The sequence below is a fragment of the Lycorma delicatula genome, chromosome 11 (genome assembly GCF_047948215.1).
Source record: "Lycorma delicatula isolate Av1 chromosome 11, ASM4794821v1, whole genome shotgun sequence".
Taxonomy (NCBI): Eukaryota; Metazoa; Arthropoda; class Insecta; order Hemiptera; family Fulgoridae; genus Lycorma; species Lycorma delicatula.
Genome location: NC_134465.1, coordinates 39,690,304 through 39,710,484, shown reverse-complemented (window position 1 = coordinate 39,710,484; position 20,181 = coordinate 39,690,304). Strand labels below are relative to the sequence as shown.

General features: G+C 30.0%; 1 protein-coding gene across 3 annotated transcripts in view; it reads right to left on the bottom strand.

The window, feature by feature from the left end:
* p (WD40 repeat domain-containing protein pink) overlaps positions 1 to 18,446 on the bottom strand; it is a 38,621-nt gene extending 20,175 nt beyond the window's left edge. For all 3 annotated transcript variants that reach the window (XM_075378785.1, XM_075378786.1, XM_075378784.1), the window contains exons 1-4: positions 18,324 to 18,446; positions 16,888 to 16,998; positions 11,793 to 12,032; positions 3,620 to 6,585 (exon numbers count right to left, since the gene is read on the bottom strand). In XM_075378785.1, the coding sequence (XP_075234900.1) occupies positions 3,620 to 6,585; positions 11,793 to 12,032; positions 16,888 to 16,998; positions 18,324 to 18,431 (3,425 nt within the window). In that variant the 5' untranslated portion in view covers positions 18,432 to 18,446. The remainder of the gene's footprint in view (positions 1 to 3,619; positions 6,586 to 11,792; positions 12,033 to 16,887; positions 16,999 to 18,323) is intronic.
* Between the last annotated feature and the right edge of the window lie 1,735 nt (positions 18,447 to 20,181).

Genomic DNA, 20,181 nt, shown 5'->3' with positions numbered 1-20,181 from the left:
AATTTTTGAAAACTAATTTTTTTTTTAATTTAAATTTTGACTTAAAATAAGTCTGATGAGGCTAGTGATAAAAATCTCAAGTTTGCAAAACTTACAGTGTTTTTGTAAATTTTTATGGCAAATAAAAAGGTTTCTGTGCATTGTATTAATAAAAGAGTTATAACCTCTCAAAAATCATAAAAACCTGTTAAAAGCGATACCACTTTCGCTAAAAAATTGCTCCAAGAGGGTTTCTTGTCTTCTTCACACTTTAATATTTTTATACTTACTTGAACCATTCAACTTTAGTGTTCATGTTATAACAGGCTCTTGAAGTCATTTCCAGTTGTCAAGAAAATTCATTCTGTAACTTGTTTATTGCTTTGCAGTTACAGACGGGTCAGTTTGATATTAGTCAGTGACCTATTTTAATCTTTATCGAGTGTCTCAAATTTCATTCTGTGTTTGGAAGTGTTTATTAAATAAATAAGTTTTACTTAATAATATTATATTTGCAAATTTTAAAATCAGTTAAATTTTTACATTATTTTCAAGTAATTTCACATAAAACAATGAAAGAACAATGTTCCATAGGAATTTATGTGATGAAGTGTGTCATAAAACAGTGCCAAAATAACTCATTAAAGTTTGTGAATTTAGTGATGAAAACCAACAACTTATTTTTTTACGTGTTAATTCAGATGTCACTAATGTTTGTAAATATCATGAAAAAGGTTTTTGTCAAAATTCAGTCACCTGTATGGACAGTTCTGTTGTGACTCTTTGAGAACTCATAAAAAACAGTTAAGAAAAACTTAAGACAAATAAAATTAGAACAAGCTCTTAAGAATACATTTTTCCAAACTTAAATTTAGTTCTTGGAAAGTCTCTTTGTGTTAACTGTTTATAAAGTATTTTTTTCTAAGCAGAACAAAGAACTATAAAAATGTGAAGACTGAGAGCAATACATTGCTCAACATCACAATATTGAACAATTGGATGATGCTTGTAACATTTTGGGCGTATCACCTCTATCAAAATTGAAAAAATTAAGCACGGATCAAAGCATCCGTGCAAAGTATCAACTACAGTGATGGGTTGTTCTCACACAATTTAAAGAGAATTATCAGAGGAGACATCACAGCTGTTGGTAACCACACTAAATAATAAACTTTCACTGCTATAAAAACAGGCTATTTCATTGAAGAATAATTAAAATTTTTCTACAATTTATTTTTTCTTCAATAGTATTAACAAAAATAAACCAATATAAAATAATAATTAATTCTTGAAAAAAAGATGTAGACTAATCATTGAAATCTCAGTTTGGGTAAATTTTACAAGCATTTTGAATCAAAATTGTATTAGGTTACTGGTATTGGTTAAGTTATCATTAAATTAGGAACTATCATTAATAATCTAAAAAAAATATATATTTTAAAAATATTGAAAACATCTACTTCAACATAGGGGTTAAATATAAAAAAAAAATATTAAAGTGCCAAGAAGACAAGGGGATTTCCAAAAAATCCCCTTGGAGCACTCATTTAATGAGTCAAAATGGTATCGCTTTTAACAGGTTTTTCATGATTTTTGAGAGGTTATAAGTTTTTTATTACTACAATAGACAAGAAAATTTTTTATTTGCTATAAATATTTACAAAAACACTGAAAGTTGTGCAAATTTGAGATTTTTATCATCAGCTCCATCAGAGTTATTTGAAGCCAAAATTTAATTAAAAAAAAAATTAGTTTTAAAAAATTCCTACAAATTTAGGGGTAAGTATATCACCATTAATATTATTTGTGGTAAAACTACTAACATATACCTATAAATCAAAAAATAATTCAAACTGTGAAATGCCATTCCTGCCTCCTGAAAAAAATTACCAAAAGTGAAATTTTACAATTTTTCATGTTCAACTTTATTGGTAATTTTCTCATAGAAAGAAGAGAGATAGGTAAATAAAGAAGAATAAGATAGGTAATGTCACTGGATAAATCTTTTACGTTGAGAAAATATGAATAAATTTTTTTTGTTTCATCTTTCCAGGACCAATAGGTTAGTTATGATTTTTTCCGTAAACCCTTACAATCACAAAAATAGGTGTGTGCACCATAACAAAAATGGCCACCACAGGTAAACTGCTTAAATAAAAGATTTAAAAAAAAATAGTGTTAAGGTCCTGAAACATGTAGGAAACAAGTGTGTTTCAATTTTTTTTTGAATTGTTCAAGCAACTTGTTTTTTTTAACACTTCAAATGGATTGACCAAAAAAAAAAATTAAAAATCTCATTGGTGGATATTTTTAGATACAAAATTTTTCTCTTTCTTTGCAGAATACTTTCAAACCATAATTAATTATTCTTAAACAAAAAAAAAATTAATAAATAATAAATATAATTTATAGTATAAAATATATATGATTATGGAAATTGTTAATAAAAATATCATGTAAAATATTCTCTATTTTAAAGCACATTTTATAAGTATTTATTATTCATATTTTAAAAAGAAAGAGATGTCTATCTTCTTTTAGCCACTTAATACAAATAGATGTTGAAGTTTATATAACATAGATTATAAATTTTTCCATACACATAAAAATCAACAATTTATGTTGTTTTTCATTATAGAGTCTTGCAATCAGTTTTATAATGTAACTGTTGTGAAGAAATATATCAGAATTTACTGGAATACTTATAAGTACTGGAAAAAAATTAAAAATATTTAAGTAAATATTCTAATAAAATGCATAATACACAATTAAACAAAAAACATACAGAAAAAACAGTACTCAAACTGTAAAAGATAAATAGTTAAAGATTTTATAGTAACTTGCAGGGCCTATCAAATATTCAATGGAATCATAAATATATTGTATACACAATAAACTGCACCAAGAGTGCTGTCAATCATGCACATCTAAACATTGAATTAACACATTAAATTTAGTTGCTATTATCCAATAACTTATCAGTACATGAATTGAAGAACCATAATAGATGTTAGACGATAGAAATAGCTGATATACATAATCATAGTACATCGATATACACTGCAGTTCAAATCAAGACCTGCCGATCCAACTTTTAAAAATAAATTAAAAAAATAAACATTTTTCATTTCAACAATAAAAACAGATATTATCGTCCACCTATATAGCCACATTTTACCCACTTGGGTTGCAATGATAAATAGTATAATCGATTTCTTTTTTTGAAAATTGAACCTTAGTTTGTATTTGTTTTAATAACAATTTTTTATTAATGACATTCTATAATAACATTTACAGTTACACAAAAATTAAATATATTTTTTCTCAAGCGGTTCTTTTTTGCAGGAAAGCAAGTTCAGAAATAATTCTCAAAATACATTTACACATAAAAAAACAAATTGTATTCAGATGTCTGGAATACGGATGAGAACTGACAAATTTTTTTTGTATTATGCAAATTCTTAATAGATGATATTAAAAATTGTTAAAAAAACTCCTAACGCATGGTGTGACATATAAATAAATTATGCAAGTGAAACATAATTTCAAAAGGTTGATGAGTGATGTTACTTAAGAACCATATGCACAAACATACATGCAAAAACATACACAGATAGAGAAACTATTATCGTTTACATACCTTTTATTAATTATGCCGTGCGTAAGTTCACCAATAAATTTCTTCAGGATCATTAATGAAGCCCTAGGTCCGATAGTTCTTAGAATCAATACCACCAACTGAGACCAATTAATACCGGGTATGGGTTCACATTTTCTATTACAAAAGCAGCATTCACCGCGTTCGATTCTACAATTCAATCCGATAATTTGTTCCCATTTGTCAATACCAATAGTATTATTAACATCTAATTCGTGTAAGTAACCTAATTGTAATACAAGAACAGTTCTTACAGTAAATAAATCTTGTTTTAACTTATTTTTTAATAACCATAACAGTAACGGCGGTGCGACGCAACATAAACGTTTTATGTGTTCTAAACAATCATTACCTTGAATATGACCTTCGTCCATACTACCTAATAAACTCCAAAAATTTTCATCATTTTGTTCGTTACTCAGTGGCATGTGCGATAATATATCCGGTTTGACACGATTATCCCAATAGTAATTTAACAGTATTTCAGCTATATTATGATATTTAACGACCTTATGGTAATTATTTTGCACGGAACGGTTTAAAATGTTCACTTTAGGAAATCCACAATGACATACGCTATATCGAAGATCTTTATTTATTATAATAAATGATTCTTCAATGTGCATCAGCAGACCTTGATTATCAAAATCGATATTATTATGTTTTGATGTAATCGCTTTAGACAAATATAACAGAAACAGATTAGCACATTTTTTATCGGCATCATATTTTGTCATACCAGATTCTTCAAGATCTGATGACAATTTTAATAAAATATATGAAACTGTTGATAATGAAACGTGACCTCCTTCACCCATTTTGACTGCTGCTTGAACTTGATCTAAACGTAACAACAAAAACATAGCGTTTAGCAATAAAGGCAATGGCCATTCTTTACAACCTACATTTAAATCTTCCTCGTAATTTTTTCCGTTATGTTCTTTCACTACACCTTTATGATCACGATTATTGATATTACCTTGAGAAAAATAATGCAAAGCGCCATCTTGAAATCGTTCTATAATAACACACCATGATAAATACATGCACGGTAAATCTACCGAATTTAAATCTTGCAATATCATATAAGGATCTAATATTTCTGAAAATATGATTAATAAAATACTTAACATCAAATCAAAATTTAAAATATCACTAGAATATACATCACTTAATATTGTAGGGTGTTTTTTTTTCATTATTGCACAATGTTTAAACAGTTCGTTACATAATACACTGTTACTTTGTCTGTTGTTAATGTTCAATCGATGCAATAACTCATTTGTTTTTAAACTATCATGAAATAGTTGTTTTATCATTAAAACATAATTTTTTGGTAGATATCGATGAAACGGAAAATATTTAATCTGTCCTGTCCCAGTGGTATTTATGGCTGAAGATGTGGACAACATAAAATTATTATTGCCGACAAGAAAATCATTATATTTTTTATATGTTATTAATACACAACTTAAGAATTCATTCAACATACTTATACGCCGTTCATTTTCTAATTTATCCAGTTCACAACAAATATTAATTAGATCAGCGGCAATAAATTTTTGTTGATTCGTTTTATTACCGTAATCAGTCTTATTAGATACGATAACGGGTTCATCATAATCATCACCTTCATCTTTAATACTGTCACCGTCAATCATTTGCTTACTAAAATCATCATCTACATTGTCATCCGATGATTTAAAATCAAATGCTGTACGAGTATTTTCGACCTTTGATGACAGCTTTAATTTACCTTCTAATATTTGCCATTTATCTTTCAATGTCTTTTTACTCGTAGTTATTTTATCGGATACATTACAACCGATTTCTAAAAGCGCATCGTGTATAACATCAGGTGATGAAAGCGGTAAAAATGGTATTTGTGGTACAGAACATACACCGTTAACAGTGTTTTTTGAATCGTTATTACTGTTTGAGCCGATTAAATTAATCTGACCCGATGACCGTACAAGTTCGGGTAATGAAATCTGTGACTCCAATAAAGACGGTGAACCGCATTGTTTATCGTCAATAACGCTAATATTATTTTCTGATGATGATGAATTTAAGGTTTTATAATCTCTGTTACTTTCTAACAATAATTTTTGGCATACGTGATGATTGTCTAACATAAAAATACCGGATTCTAAACGCGTTGCTTTTTCTTTTTGGGATGCAACAGATTCAATTTCGTTTAGTAATTTAATGATATCATCATTACACGTTACATAGTTTTTTAAATCTATCAATGGATTCAATTTCAATAAAAATTCTTTCGATTCTAACAACTCTTCTAAAAAATATGTTAATAATTCTTTACAGACGTTATATTTTTCCCGGAAAAATAGTCGTAATAAACACTTATCTAACGTGATAACAGATAATGTATATAAATTTTTTGAACATGTCCATATATAAATATGATTGTCAAGGCACTTTGCATCGATAATATCTTTAAAATGATTACTCCATAACACAACACTGACTTTTTCTGGATCGAATATATAAATACCATCATTTTTAAAAGTAAAAAGAAACTTCAAAATCGGTGACAACCTAATAAAATTAAATGACTGTTCATCCCAGCAATGTCTTTCATCACTAACAACATTATTAAACAAACGATCATCTGTTACAACTAAAGATGGTTTAACGGCTAAAAGTTTTTTAAACTGATGTGTACTTTGTACAGTTCCTTCCAAATCTACTTCCCATAATCTAGAACCAGGTCGTGCGCAAAATATTTTATCATCTAAATAGCATGCTCCATATTCACCATCTCTCGGTTTAGTACCGATCTGGCGATATTGTTCTTTGGCTGTATCACAAACATAACAGTGAGTTAATGTCGATATTAATAATCGATCATCATGACAACTGATCTGTACTACACCGGAGTCGAGTTGCATAAAAATGAATGATGGTATCTGGAATATGTTCTTGCTCTGAAATAAACAGATTAAAAAGAATGACATTAATTAGAAAAAAAGATTCTTTAAATAGAATAATAATGTATTTTAGTTAGGGGTAATGTTTTTCACAGTAATGACCACAGTGAACACTACCTATAATTAATCCAAAAAAACTTAAAATAAACTTGGTTCTATAATCAAAAAAAAAAAAACTGGAGTTTGATCAGCATTACCAATTCCAACTAGTGGATAATTGTGTTTTTCTTAATTTAGTAATGTGTTTCTGGAAAATATAAATCTTTCCGCATGATTCAGTGGTTGAGCTAATGTTCCATGATGTTTTACAGCTAGCCCATTCATTTTCATCATGTGCCTATACCAGCCTAAACTAACTTTAAAATTTTCTACACCTTAATTTCATAGCCTTTAATCACAATTGTCTCTAGTAATATAAAACCCTTTATATCTATTTTCCTCAATGAAGTTGACAACTAAATCATCCATTTCTTTAAAACACCTAGACCTGCGATCCTCGGAAAGATTTCCAAGAAGATATTGTGGTCAGTAAGCAGTCTTTCTGCTTCCTCCAACAATGTATGTTTTTTCATTTGACACAATATTTTCTGGCTGAACTACAATTATTGGAATTTCAGCTTCACTTATTACATGTAATTTAAATTTTGTGTCAAATTTCAGCAAAAATCTTTTAACTTTCACTCATTTCTGAGGGTAAAAATTACAATAAATAATTTTTTTTAATCAGGATGATACCTTCAAGCCAAATAGCTATAAACTGAGAGTTGAGAATGAAAACCAAGTTTATATACAAACAAAACAATAGAAAAATTATTATGAATTACAGTGAAACCTGTTTAATGGCTACCTCTCTGTAAAGAACAATTAAAAATTCCCAGACCCAAAGTACAAGATGTTAAAGCAACAACCTTTACATAAGGAACATTTGTTTAACTTACATGTTCTAATGCTAACTGTTCATAACCTTTAACTGTACATGCAGATAGATAAGTAAGAGGAGTAATACTTATACTGAATCACTATTAATAGTAATAGGTAATAATAATTACGAGTATGGAACTGAAAATTAATTATGAAAAAACTTAAAAGCCTGGTGGTTGAATCCAAATGCAATTGGTCTATGGTCAACCTTCCATTATATGGGAGAAAATGTAGGAAAAAAATCTTGATCTATATTCAGGCAAATACAGTATAATAGAACAAAATGTCACATAAAGCAACAGATGCTGTTATCTTGTAGTTTTTGTTTTCCTATACTACCATCCCAAAACTCATTCACCCAGTCACATTTTCTGTAAGTCACCATTGATTAAAGTCAGGGTCACCTGCTATGGCAACACTGCGTCTAAAACAAAATGCAGTGTTTGAACTTTCAACAGTGGAAAAAGTAAATACTACATGCTTATACTGTATAACACTACATACTACAATTATAGTCATCTAAAAGATGTTTCTGGTGATGAAACTGTTAATCGAACATAGCACAATAAGTAGGCAAGCAATAAAATTTTTTGCATCAGAAGCTGGTAGAATGAATATCAAAGATGAACCTCACAGTGGTTGACTGGTTTCTGTAACTGATGAGAAGGAGGCAAATGAATCAATTCAGAAAGACCTTCATATCACACTTAGGTATAACGAAAGAAAAAGTAGGACACATTATTGCACAATTGAGCTATTGTAAGATTCGTTTGTGGTGGATGCCATGCAGTCACAGAAAAGAACAAACAACAAAGGTATATAGTGAACAGCTTCTGAAACATTATCATGACTTCTTTCTCAATGTTTTAAATAGAGATGAAACCTGGGTATCGTTATTAAGAAAAACAACAGAACGTGGAATTCTAGCATGGATTTGAGTGTTGAGTGGATTGTGACTGTGCATTACATTTTAGCCACCCTTCATAACTAACACTTTTTGAATCGCATGGAGTTTTTCTTAGGAAACAATCTGGATAAACTGGAATCAACCCAATTAAAAGATGGATCGTGCAGTCAGAATTTATAGATATTAGAGAATATTTGTAAAAACGTTTCCTGCTTCTCTTTTAGCCTCCCCTGAAAGTGTTTATTAGACATGTCATAGAGGAAAAATGTAGCTTTTAATGTAATTTTAAATGTAACACTGATAAATTTAGTAATCAATGTACATTTTTTAATTCTGTCTTAGGAAGACTTATCGTTTCATAGAACTAGTAACAGTAGATTAATATTATTTAATAACTAAATAGAGTTCAAACCAAGGTAAACCAGAAAAGTTTAATAAGTTCGCTTAAAGGCCAATAGTGAATTATCAGTTGACCTTTTCCCAGGAGAAATACAGAAGACAATTAAGTCCCTTCTAATGTCTTGAAAGAATTGTAAAATAAATAAAAAGGTCAAAGATGAATTCCAAAAAAACTAATGAATGAATTCTATAATGTAATCTTCAAAAAGAGAACGGTGAAATAACAGAAATATATACACAATTAAAGTAATCATTGAGACTATCACAAAAAAAAAGACTGAGATCAAACAATAACACATTATAGTTTTAGGAAAATCGGTATGTTATATTTTAATTTAACAGCCATAAAAAAAGACATTTGACAGAACAAAGCTATACAAGAAAAAGGTGAAAGAGTAAAGATCGGGCTGACAAAGTATGACTTTAGATCTGAGCTAGGTTATTAGATCTAACTTTAGAAGCAAGGGTGAAAAAATAATAAGGATTTTGTAATGGGATTTTTTAAAATATAAAATTATACATTTAATATAAAATAAGAATTCAGTATAGATGAAAACTACAACTATTATATGAAAATATATAACTATTTCCCTTTAATCCTTTATATTAACCCTTTGAATGTAAGGGATAACAATCTATCATTACCCACAATTAGTGCTCGAACTGTCAGGTTACCGATCTACCAGTACTCTTTAGTTTCATTTAATTTATAAAAAACCCCGGCTAGATCGTGCTTGAGTGTTGTATATTGGTTCTACATGTATATCAATAGTACTCAGTTTTAGATGGCTGTTTTCAACAAATTATTGATATTGAAAGTTATTTTACCATTTGTTTGTGAAAGTCATGTTCTTCTGACATCATTGCACATACCTAATACTTGTTTGCGTTCACTTATTTTGTAATATACAATCTTATTTTTGTTTAGTTAAATGTTTTCAAATTCTTTTTATTTAATTTCAGGGTTTGATTTTTGTTTGTTGTTCTTTTTTGTCTATTTTTTCTGAAACGAGCCACCACTGGACCCAAGTGGAAGACTTACCGGCAATGATATTCGTGAATATTTTGACTAGTTCAGTGACAGTGAAAATACAAGCGACACAAATATTAGCTCTGAAAGTGCCAGTGATGTTCTAGGTAACATTTTAAATGAAAGTGAAAATGAATAGGAAGATACACAACATACTGAAGTTTAACAATATAGAAAACCAGGACAAAAATTGTCATGTACTCTCAAATTTCTATTTATCATAACGTTGTAAATAATAATTCAAATTTCATACTTCTTACATGATTTTATTTATTAATTTACGTAATTTTATGGACAATAGTGAGTTTTCTTCAAATTAAATACATTGTTAGGAATATGGAAAACAAAAATAAATTTTTAATTTTTTTTTTTTTATTTAAAAAAATTTATTTTTGTAATATGAACATTTTAAAGTGAAAGATATGATATTTTCTAAACATAATCATATTCTTTATAATTTTCTGGGTAAGTAGTATTTTTCAAATTTATAAATTGAAAACAGCATGATATACAATGGTTTCAATAACATCTGCATGCCAGGATAAAAACGCTTTTTCACAACCCACTCCAAAATGGCTGACAGCAAAAAGGTTAAACGCATAAGACTGGATAACAATACCGATATAGTCTAGGAAAACTGATAAAATTTAAAAAAAATCATATAAAGGACAAAATTTTAAAGTCAGATAGGAAATAGTAATGCAGCACAAACTGTTAACAACATCATATTTCAAATTGACTGGCTCATGGCAGAACGATTTTTTTTTAAATTTGAGAACAGAAAAAAAAAGCTTAAAATCAAAAGAATTTGCCTGATCAAAGAACAAATACTTCAGTTAATTTTTAATATTTGTGCGAGGTAAAAAGGTAGTACCATTCAAAAAAGCATATTTCAATCTTGTTTCAAAAAACCAAGAACTGAAGATCTTATACATCTAACTCACAGAAAATTATGATTCATAAGACTGCAGCTGTTTGTATCTTTAAACATGTTTGTACAATATAAAGAATCTAACTGTCAAAAGCAACAATTATTAATACCTGTCAGAAGTGACTACAGAATCTACTTTTTTATTCTTTTTTTTTTTTTTATAAAAAAAAAGTTTGTAATGTAGAGGAAGACGAAATTGAAATTATTGCATTTGAAAATTTACTTTCAAATCAAGAAGCAGTAATTTATATGATACAAGTAGCCTGTTGTAAAATTAGTTATCCATACTACTAAATATGCCAGATGTTCATTTACAACTATCTACTTTACTATTCAAGTTTATTACACAGAATTTTTAAAATTTATATAAAAAATTTTGGTTATTGTTGTGGTTATCTATACCGAATGGGCTGCTTCTGTTCCTGTTATCCACGAACTTGGTAATGATATTTTAAAATTAGACATCCATTTATTGAAAGTAAATGAAAAGTTGTTGGATTTAAACCGTGTCTGTTGACTTAAAAATCAATTTAAAAATTAACTGTTGATTTAAGTGAAAATTTAAAATGTCAGTGGATTTAATCAAATTTGTTCGCTATAAATCTATAATCCCATAAAATTAGTGTTTGTTGACAGTACTTTTATTCTTATTGAATGAATGCAGTTGAAATTCATTATTTATATTATTACACAAATTTTTGTTAGGTATTTTAAAATATCTAGCCTACTTAGAGCTACTCCAACACTCATTCTTATCGACGATATAATGCTATTCACATAAACATTGGTTTTCAAACAAAATTCTGTTATTTCCATTTATGAGACAAATATGTATAAAATAAACAAAATCATATGAAATATTTCAAAATAAAATTTCTGGAACTACAGAATATTTTTTTAAAGGATTTTAATGTGTAATTATATACATACATCTACAATGAAAATAATTTGCGAATCGTCGTCTATTCTACAGAACTGAAGATATTCAATATATTGTAGGCATTCAAATGACTCACCATGAAAAGAGACACATTTATAACAGAGAGACGTCCGACACTATCTCCGATGAATATCTGATCTGAAGTGTTTGCCCATTGCAATGCCGTAACACGAGTGCCTGAATGTTCTGTAGAACGATTTAACAGTCGAGTGCTAACACCCTCAGTTCGCTCTAACACACAAACTACCCCGCGCTGAGATGAAAAAGCAAACAACTTTTCATCAGGTGATATTAATATAGATGTAATAGGGCCTTCCTAAGTTGAAAAAAAAACACAATTATTTACAACAGAACAATACAAAATAGAGTACAATAATTATGTTAAGCACAGTAAATATCCATTATTTTTAATATCTTCAATTTTTTTCAATGTGAATCTATATTTATCAAATAAAGGTGAGCTTTTCCATATCAATTTATCACATAAAAAAGTTTAGCAGTTACATGACTGCAATAAAGTTCATCACAGATGTGCATGATTAACTTTTTTTTTAAATTTTCAATGATTTTTCACATATACAAGGGTAGATCCAGAATAAGGTTCCCATCAATTTTACAAATATACAACATTGTTTATTCTCATAGAAATTTACATTGTTGAAAAGAAGAAACTTTGCTCTATTTCTCTACATAATCGCCATCTTTTTTTACACATTTTTGTAGACGGTGCTCCAATTTCTATATCCCAATGTTATAGAACTCTGCTGCCAACCCACTGAGGAAGCGTTTCAACTCTTCTTTGACTTCATCGTCGCTCCGCAAGCAATGGCCACTCAAGTGTTCCTTTAACTTGGGGAACAAGTGACAATCACTGGGCGCGAGGTCCGGACTTGTAAGGTGGGTGGGGCATGACAGTCCACCCAAAGTGTGTCAAAAGTTCCTGGGTTTGACGGGAGACATGAGGTCGGGCGTTGTCATGAAGCAGCGTTACACCGGCTGTCAGTCGTCCTCGCTGGCGGTTCTGGCTAGTAGTTTTCTTAGTGTTGCACAATAACTGTCGGAGTTGATTGTTGTCCCAGGTTCCATGAAATCAATCAGCAGTATCCCCTTACGATCCCAAAAAACACTGACCATGACTGCAACTGGTGACCCTGAGTGACACCACTGTTTGGATTTTTGTTTCGTTTCGGGAGTGAAATGAAATACCCACGTTTCGTCATCTGTAACAATGGAGTCCAACAATCCTTCCTTATCATCTTGACACTTTTGAAGAAACTGGCGAGCACAGTCAAGGCGTTTCTCCTTGTGTTCTGATGTCAATAGCCGCGGTACCCATCGAGCACAACACTTATGATACCCCAATTTTTCAGTCAAAGCTCTTTCTACTGTACTGAAGAACTCCCAGGAATCCGGGCAACAAGTTCATGGACGGTGATCCTCCTGCTTTGAAGCACTTCAAGTTGGACCATCTCGATAACTGCCTCTGAAACTGATGGTCTTTCACTCCGTTCTTCATTGTGGACTTCCTTCCGATCGGCACTAAACTCCCTGCACCACTTTCGGACGTATTGAACGAACATACACTTGTTGCCATACACCTCTGTCAACTGACGATGAATATCCACAGGTGGAGTCCATTTGGCATTCAAAGAGTAAATTACAGAATGAATCTCGAACTTGGCAGGATCAACAAGTGGAACCTCCATCTTGGACGGCTGCTGAGCCAAGACTGAGCAGCGCAGCAAAGTGCGGCCAGGCAGAATCGAGAGTGGAGGAATAGCTGCGCACAGCGGTGTTGCCGGATTTCGCATCACACCTTCCCATGCGGCTGGAGCTCTTTGGGAACCGTATTTCTGGATCAATCCTCATATATTAATTTTTAATTTCATTTTCAGCCAAAGCTATATTACATTTTCTTTTTCTGTAATCAACAAAGTTATAAATAGTAAACAACATAGAAATGATAGCACAACTTTTATAGAAAAACACCAGTTCAAATACAGCATAGTAAAAATGTAATCACACTTTTTTTTACTCATTAACTGGTGCCTTCTATCATAACTGTAATTAATTTTTACCCTAAAAGAATTATTTATTGTGGTTACCTGTGATTATATAAAATGAGAATACTTTATATAGTAATTCATATTATTTTACACAGCGATTACAAATGAAACAGTCACTTTTAATTGTTTATAAAAAATGTAATTAAAAAATGAAATATTTTTAAGTACGTCGATATTGATTATCGTCTCGAAACTAACTGGACAAGATTGCCACTAGTACTCTAAAGAATACTTTTTGAGAGCAAAACAAACTTTGTTACTATTGTGCGGCAAAGTTACAGAACAAAGTACAATAAACAACGACAATCCATCTACGATTACAAAAAAGAAATTAGAAAACACTGATGGTCTGTGTAAAAAGAAAAGTTCTAGAAGACCTTCCTTATCAGAAAAACAAGTCTATCATATTCACGCCACTTATCAAATTAGTCCAGGTAAATCAACTAGATCGGCAAGTTGAGAATTACAAATTCTACAGCTGTATGGAAAATGACACCTTATAAATTACAGTTAACACAAAGTTTAAGAGATGATGATAAAAGTCTTGTATAAAGATCGGTATGGACATGTAGGAATGTGTTGACAAAGATGGTTTCTTTCATTGCCTTATTTTTGGTAGTGTTTTACATTGGCAGAAAGGTTAACAGTTGTGAGTATGGGAAACAGAAAACCCTACAGTACTAACTACACATATGCATATACAGAATTTACGTACAGTGAATCTACATGTGCTATTTCCTGTGAAAACGCGTATGAATCCTTTTATCAACACAAAGTGGAGGAATTCACCTGACATGTTATATAAATGGCTAATGTAACTTTAGAAAGATAATAACATTTCACTCCTGTAAAAGATGGATCTACCTCACTGGAACGTAGAGGTTTGAAATAATCTGGATGAATCGACCGTGCAACTGATGAAAATGTGGTCTTGATACTCATGCTACCAAGAAGGCAAGACTTAAAGAACTCTTGACTGCTTTCTGTGGATTTTAATAAAAGACAAAGTCTCTATCCTTCCCTTCACATTATGTAGATTACTTAAAACATACCACAAATGCTGTTGTTCAGCAAGAAATGTCAACACAATTGAAGCTGTTTCAACTGTTTGATTCTCAAACAGCTGTCAATCTTCTTAATCATGTATGTGAACAGATTTTGGAAGGAATAGAATCTTAGCAAAGAAATTAGTGAACAAAATGATAATATCTAACTAACACATAGGACTTTTAAGTTATCAACACTGGTATTCTAAAGCTTCAACTAAACAGATGATATAATTTCTGAGTTTGAATGAAAAAAAGACAAACTACTCAAACTTGATTTTAATGTATTTTCAACAATGTAGAGATAATTTTTTTTTTGTAAAAACTAGTTACTGTTGATGAAATATTGTTACACAGCTATGATCCAGAGACTGAAACAGTCCTTGCCATAACTCAGGTTCACCAAACCCAAACAATTTAAGGTCTGAAAAAACTGCAGGAAATATTACAGTTATGTATTGGGTAAAAACAATATCGTAGTGACAAATATCTTGAGTCAAACAGATAAAAAGTTTTGCAATATGACTGCTTTTGATAATTTTTCAAATTAATTTCCACCTTACAATATATACTTCTCCATCCTCTGAAACTAGTCTTCAAAGATAACAATGCCTTTGTTTTGTCAGAGATCTGGGTGCATTCATCATCCCAAGCCCTTAGAACCTCATCATTTATGGTAAAATGCCTCCCTTCTGGTCAGTTCTTAATCTGCAAGAACAGTGTGAAGTCACATGAAACGAGGTCAGGACTGTAGAGGGGTACTTTCAGTCTTATACCAGTGCTGGCCAAATATTTAAGCAAACTTCAGTGAGGTACACTGGAGTGTTATTGTGGTGAAGAAAGCATGTGTCCATCTTTGAGTTGGGGTGCAGCTTCTTGACCTTTGACAACTTTAGGCAGCCATTCCTTGGTATACAGATTCTCTGCAACTGTCTTCTGAGTTTCCCAACTCAACTTGCTATAAAACTCTTCTCATACTAAAAAATACAACCACCACTTTCTCTTTCAACGATCTAGATTTTCAAACAATCATGGTGGTCTTTTTGTGATGTCTTGTCAATATGTTCCTTAATAATGTTAAATTCAATTCCTCCAAATGCCCATTCACTTGAATTATTCATCCCCAAATATATTATCATCTGCCAATTTTTGAATTATTGATCTCACCAATTTCACCAGGGATCCTCCCAAATTTCACACTATTTTGTATGATGCTGTGGGTGCAAACGTAAAAGCTGCAGTCTTTACATGTCTACTTCAGTATGTTTACACCAAAATTAATTCAACTACAGAGAAAATCCTGTCTAAAAGATTGCAACAGGTTTCCAAAATGTTACAAACAATCATTTTCTTGCACGGTAAACTTAAGTTTTCTAATCATATTTTTTTAGGTACTTATGAAATCAGTTTTCAGATTCTTTTTTCCATTTATTATTTATTAGCGTCACCTACTTCTGACAGAGGAAGATGACATTTACTAATAACATTTGGTTACATTTTGTACAGTTCCAAACAGATAGTATACGGAATTCAATATTAAATTAGAAACTGGTTTGGATTTAGTTCATCTCACAAGCTTGCAAAAGCATAACTACATGAAACCATGACTAGATATAGAATGGAAATTGCAATGGTATACAGTGGTTAAACGATTAGAATGTGCTTAAAGATAATGCATCTACATATTGATAGTAAAAAAAACTTCATAATTTTAACTTCCAAAATTTTGAAATGATAAAATTAATTTTACATAAATATTAGATATTTCAATTAGAAAAGATTTGGAGCAAAATATAATAGAAAACAATTACCTTAAAAATGTATTCAACCTCAACCATCCATAACCTAAATAAAATCTGGTTTTACAGAACATTCAGGTAAGGATTCTTTTAAACACTGAAATATTTTTTTTTATTGATGCACCTATTTGAGGAGAGTATAACAGTAACACCTTTCAAAAGTAAAACTTTGATATCATGAAGTTTTCTCAGACAAGTGTATAAGCATACATAGATGCTTTTTTTTAAAAAATAAGTTGCTTTTAAAATAAATATTTTACCTTATTAGGAAGAAGCTGAATAAAAGTACAGGGCTCTCTTTTAAACACATAAAGGCCACCACTTGTTGCTCCAAATACCAGAAAACTCTGGGACACATCAAAACATGTATACTGAAAAAATTAATTACATGAATTAATACAAATTATAATTCTACTTAAAACCTACAATGTTACTGGCAAAAAAATTAAAGAAAAAATAAATGGTTTTGGCTTATTATATACATATCAACTCATTAATACTAAACTTGAATATTTAATAACAAGATATAAATAATATTAATAAATTAACAAATAATATTTGTAAACACATATGCTCTTTTCTCCAAAAATATGTACTTTCATTCTCTAAGAACAAGGAGGAGCTTGTTGAAGTAGGAAGGCTTTGGATGCTTAAGTTTAGGCTTTACAATTGTTTCAGGGAATATGTGTGATAATTTTCACTTACAAGATGAATGTTCTGCGAGGAAATTGTTGGCTTTATATTATAATTATTATTATTACATCTGAGATCTGATCACATTCCCCAAGGTTTGAATTAATTTGTAATTTCCAACAAGCAACTGGGGGCAGTTTCTATTCTGTCTACATCAATTTCTCTTTGCAATTAAATTACGACATGACACTATTAATAACATAAAGTACTAAATCGATCGTTTTTGTATTCTAGTATATTCCTATACTTGTGATACACCAGGGCGAGTAACAGGTGCATACTTCAAAAAGAACTACTTTTGGAAATGTTCAGGCTAATTTTTGGTAAAAAAAAAAAAAATTATCAATATCATGTTATTAAAACATAACACATTTACTTATCATAATTGGAAGCAGCAGTACAGATCAAAAAGAATTTTTTAAAAATTTAGCTAAAATTGCCAAAATGTATTTTTTGGTTCATTACAACATATTTCAATGGATCTACTTAATTGGCCAAAATAAAACAATGAACTGTTAAAATATGCCTCAAGATACAGTGCTTACTATTAGAGGATGCACAAAAGTAACAAAAATAATTGTAAATAATAATGAAATTAAAAAATAAACAACGGTTTCCTTTCAAAATATGATGGAAGTAAATATTAACCTGTACAACTAATATGCTATGAATAAATTTTACAATACAATTTTTACAAAAACCAATAAGAAAGCGATAACATGTTTGAGTAATGTATATTAAATATTTTTATTATATTTTTTAAACATCAAAACTTATTTCTAAACTACACTTCTTATTGCAAGAAATAATTTCATCACTAGAACGTCTTGTAATCCGTAGAAGATAAATGTCTTATCATTACATAACCTTCAATGACACCAAAATCAAACTGAAAAATAATATCAAAAAAACTATTACTGTTCAAGTCAAAATGGATAACCGATTAGTAATTTACATTCAGACACAGATAATTAAAAAAATATCTATACTTTTTCTTAAATACCTTAATCCTTCCTGTTGTTTTCAACGGAACATTAATCGCAGAATAGTCTTCCACTTCTGATAATAAGAACTTGCTCTTCAAAGCATCATCTCTCGCCATTTTATTCATAACCGATTCATGACCTTTAAAATCATAATGTACTCAAAAATATTTTCTTAGATTGTTTAATCTATTGTGTAGTGTAAATAATACTTGGTATTAGTATATGTCGATTACATTTTTAACAAAAATTATTGAATTTAAAGTCGCAAACAAAGCTATTTTTTTATCAATATCATTATTATTAAAATCTTGCCAATAAAATAAATTTAACGAAGTGCAGTTGGTAAATATCGGTGTTTAAATAGTATTTTTTTCTACAACTACTGCAATTTATTAGTTAAAATGTGTTTTTGTATTATTTTGAAATTACCTCGTACAAGTTCATCCAACATTTTATTTAATAAGGAAATTTCTAAAGAAAATACGTTACTATGTCTCCATTGTTTAGCGGGAATATTAACTGGTTTCTATCGTACGTTTATTCAAGCCAGCTCAATTCGAGCTGGCTTTTCATCCAGAGGTCCCGAATTCGAATCCTGGTCAGGCATGGCATTTTCACACGCGCTGTCCTTCTTGTTTCTGCTTAGCCTCGGAACCATTGTAAAGTATTACGTAAGAGATGAATGAGGACACTATATATGAATGTAAATGAAGTGTAGTCTTATATAGATCAACCATTTTCACACACTACAAAACTGTCATTTCATCTCATCCTCTGAAACAATACTAAAGGTGATCCTGGAGGCTATAAAAAAGTAATAAAAATAAACCCATTCAACTGAAATAACTCATTTTCATACTTAAGAGGTTTGATGAACTATGAATGTTCATTGTGAGAACTACCCTCTTATAAATAAATTAATAAAGGTCAATGTATATATGTTTTCTTGAAATTTGTGAATCATTGCCTGATATTAAATAGTAGTAAATAATTTATTGCTTAATAAAACTGCAATTTACCCATGAAAAAAATAAAATTACATGAATTACTTACATCAATTAATATGTTTGGAACGAATGGAATGCAAAAGTGGCAGAAGTATCACAATTCTCCCTTCGAACCACAGAGCCTGGACAGTATCCCTTGCTGCTGTATGATTCTGTAATTGGGCGTGTTTCAAGGGTTTATTTTTAGTGTTGGTTATAAATGTAAAATTTTGTTATATTTATGGACGGATTTGTGATTAGCAATACATTATATACAAAAAGTTAGTTGCTTACATTATAAATCAAAACACTGAACAAGTTGAGATTTATATTACATATGGCGCTATTATGTCTACCAAAAAATAGTTTTACATTTAGTTTATACATTTTTAAACTAAATATTCACTCAAATTGTTTGACTTATTTTATTTTTTTATTCTAACTAAAATTTATTATTAAATATTTAAATTTTTTCAGTTGTCTAGCATGTTTTGCTTTTATGATTTAGTGTTGTTATTGCTCAATTTCTTTTTATTTAATTTATTAATGACATTATTTAACTGTTTATTCTTAAGTATAATTATTTATTTTTTGAGTACATTATAAAATGAATATTTGACTTAGACCTCAGAGCAAGATGTTTTGATCTTTAAATGTCAGGAAAAAGATTCTCCTCAAGAACACCAGTGTAGCGACACTGGTGTTCTTGGTGCAGTTAGGCTGAGAGAGTAAATCGATCTTCTAAAGAGTTTTGAAGATGTGGGCTCTTGAACAATAAAAATTTCATCAGCTCTCTTGAGGGTGCCAAACTTACGTTGATTTGACAACCAATAAAAGTCCTCATGATTTGGTTGAACTACATCTAACCTCGGTTTTGTCTCTGAGTCAG